This window comes from Bison bison, unplaced genomic scaffold, assembly GCF_000754665.1.
Source record: "Bison bison bison isolate TAMUID 2011002044 unplaced genomic scaffold, Bison_UMD1.0 scf7180017864160, whole genome shotgun sequence".
Classification (NCBI taxonomy): Eukaryota; Metazoa; Chordata; class Mammalia; order Artiodactyla; family Bovidae; genus Bison; species Bison bison.
In genome coordinates, this window is record NW_011494732.1 from 5,864,325 (window position 1) to 5,865,011 (window position 687).

Here is a 687-nt window from a genome sequence, read left to right on the forward strand (position 1 = left end):
AGGCCAGGTCAGGGGTGGGGCCTGGGCTGAGGCCCCAGCACGCAGCCCACCTCTCTCAGGGTGTAGGGCGGGAGGGACAGTGGGCAGGCGGGCGGCCCTACCGGGGGAGCTGGTGCAGCGCAGGTGCAGGGGGTCGTCCAGCTTGCCCACCGCGTCCTGCAGGATGCGTTCAGCCTCCGCGGCAGTAGCCCGGAGCATTGCGAACTGCTCGTCCAGCAGCCTCTGCTGCAGCCCCTGCTCCTGAGACTCCTGGAGGGCGGGGGAGACAGAGGGGTGGCAGAGACCCCGGCCAGGTGCCCAAGACCCTCGCTGGGGAGGGGGCTCTGGAGAGAGGTCCTGCTCCACCCCTCAGTGCCTGGGCAGCTCCTGCCAGAGCAGGGCAGCCAGCTCAGTGCTAAGAAGGGCTCCTGTCCCCAGGCGGCTGTCAAACAGGAAGGGCGAGCCCCGCTACCTTCTCCTACCTTGTCCGCCAGCCGCCCCTGCAGCTCGTCCCTCTCCCGGGAGATGCGCTGCCGCTCCTGGCTCAGCGCCGCCTCCTTCTCCCGAGCCAGGCTCTGGGCTGCCAGCAGGTCAGCCTCTCGCTGCTGCACGACCCTGCTCAGCTCGTCCCTGTCTGCACTCAGTGCGTCCAGCCTGGAGCTCAGCTCCGACCCGCTCTGTGAACACCCAGCGTGTGAGTGGGCTGCC

The 687-nt window shown here is 69.7% G+C and overlaps 1 protein-coding gene across 1 annotated transcript in view; it reads right to left on the reverse strand.

Annotated features, from left to right (window-relative positions):
- HIP1R (huntingtin interacting protein 1 related) overlaps positions 1-687 on the reverse strand; it is a 28,206-nt gene that overhangs the window by 4,978 nt on the left and 22,541 nt on the right. The window contains exons 16-17 of the mRNA XM_010841420.1: positions 462-656; positions 102-249 (exon numbers count right to left, since the gene is read on the reverse strand). Coding sequence (XP_010839722.1) covers positions 102-249; positions 462-656 — 343 coding nt within the window. The remainder of the gene's footprint in view (positions 1-101; positions 250-461; positions 657-687) is intronic.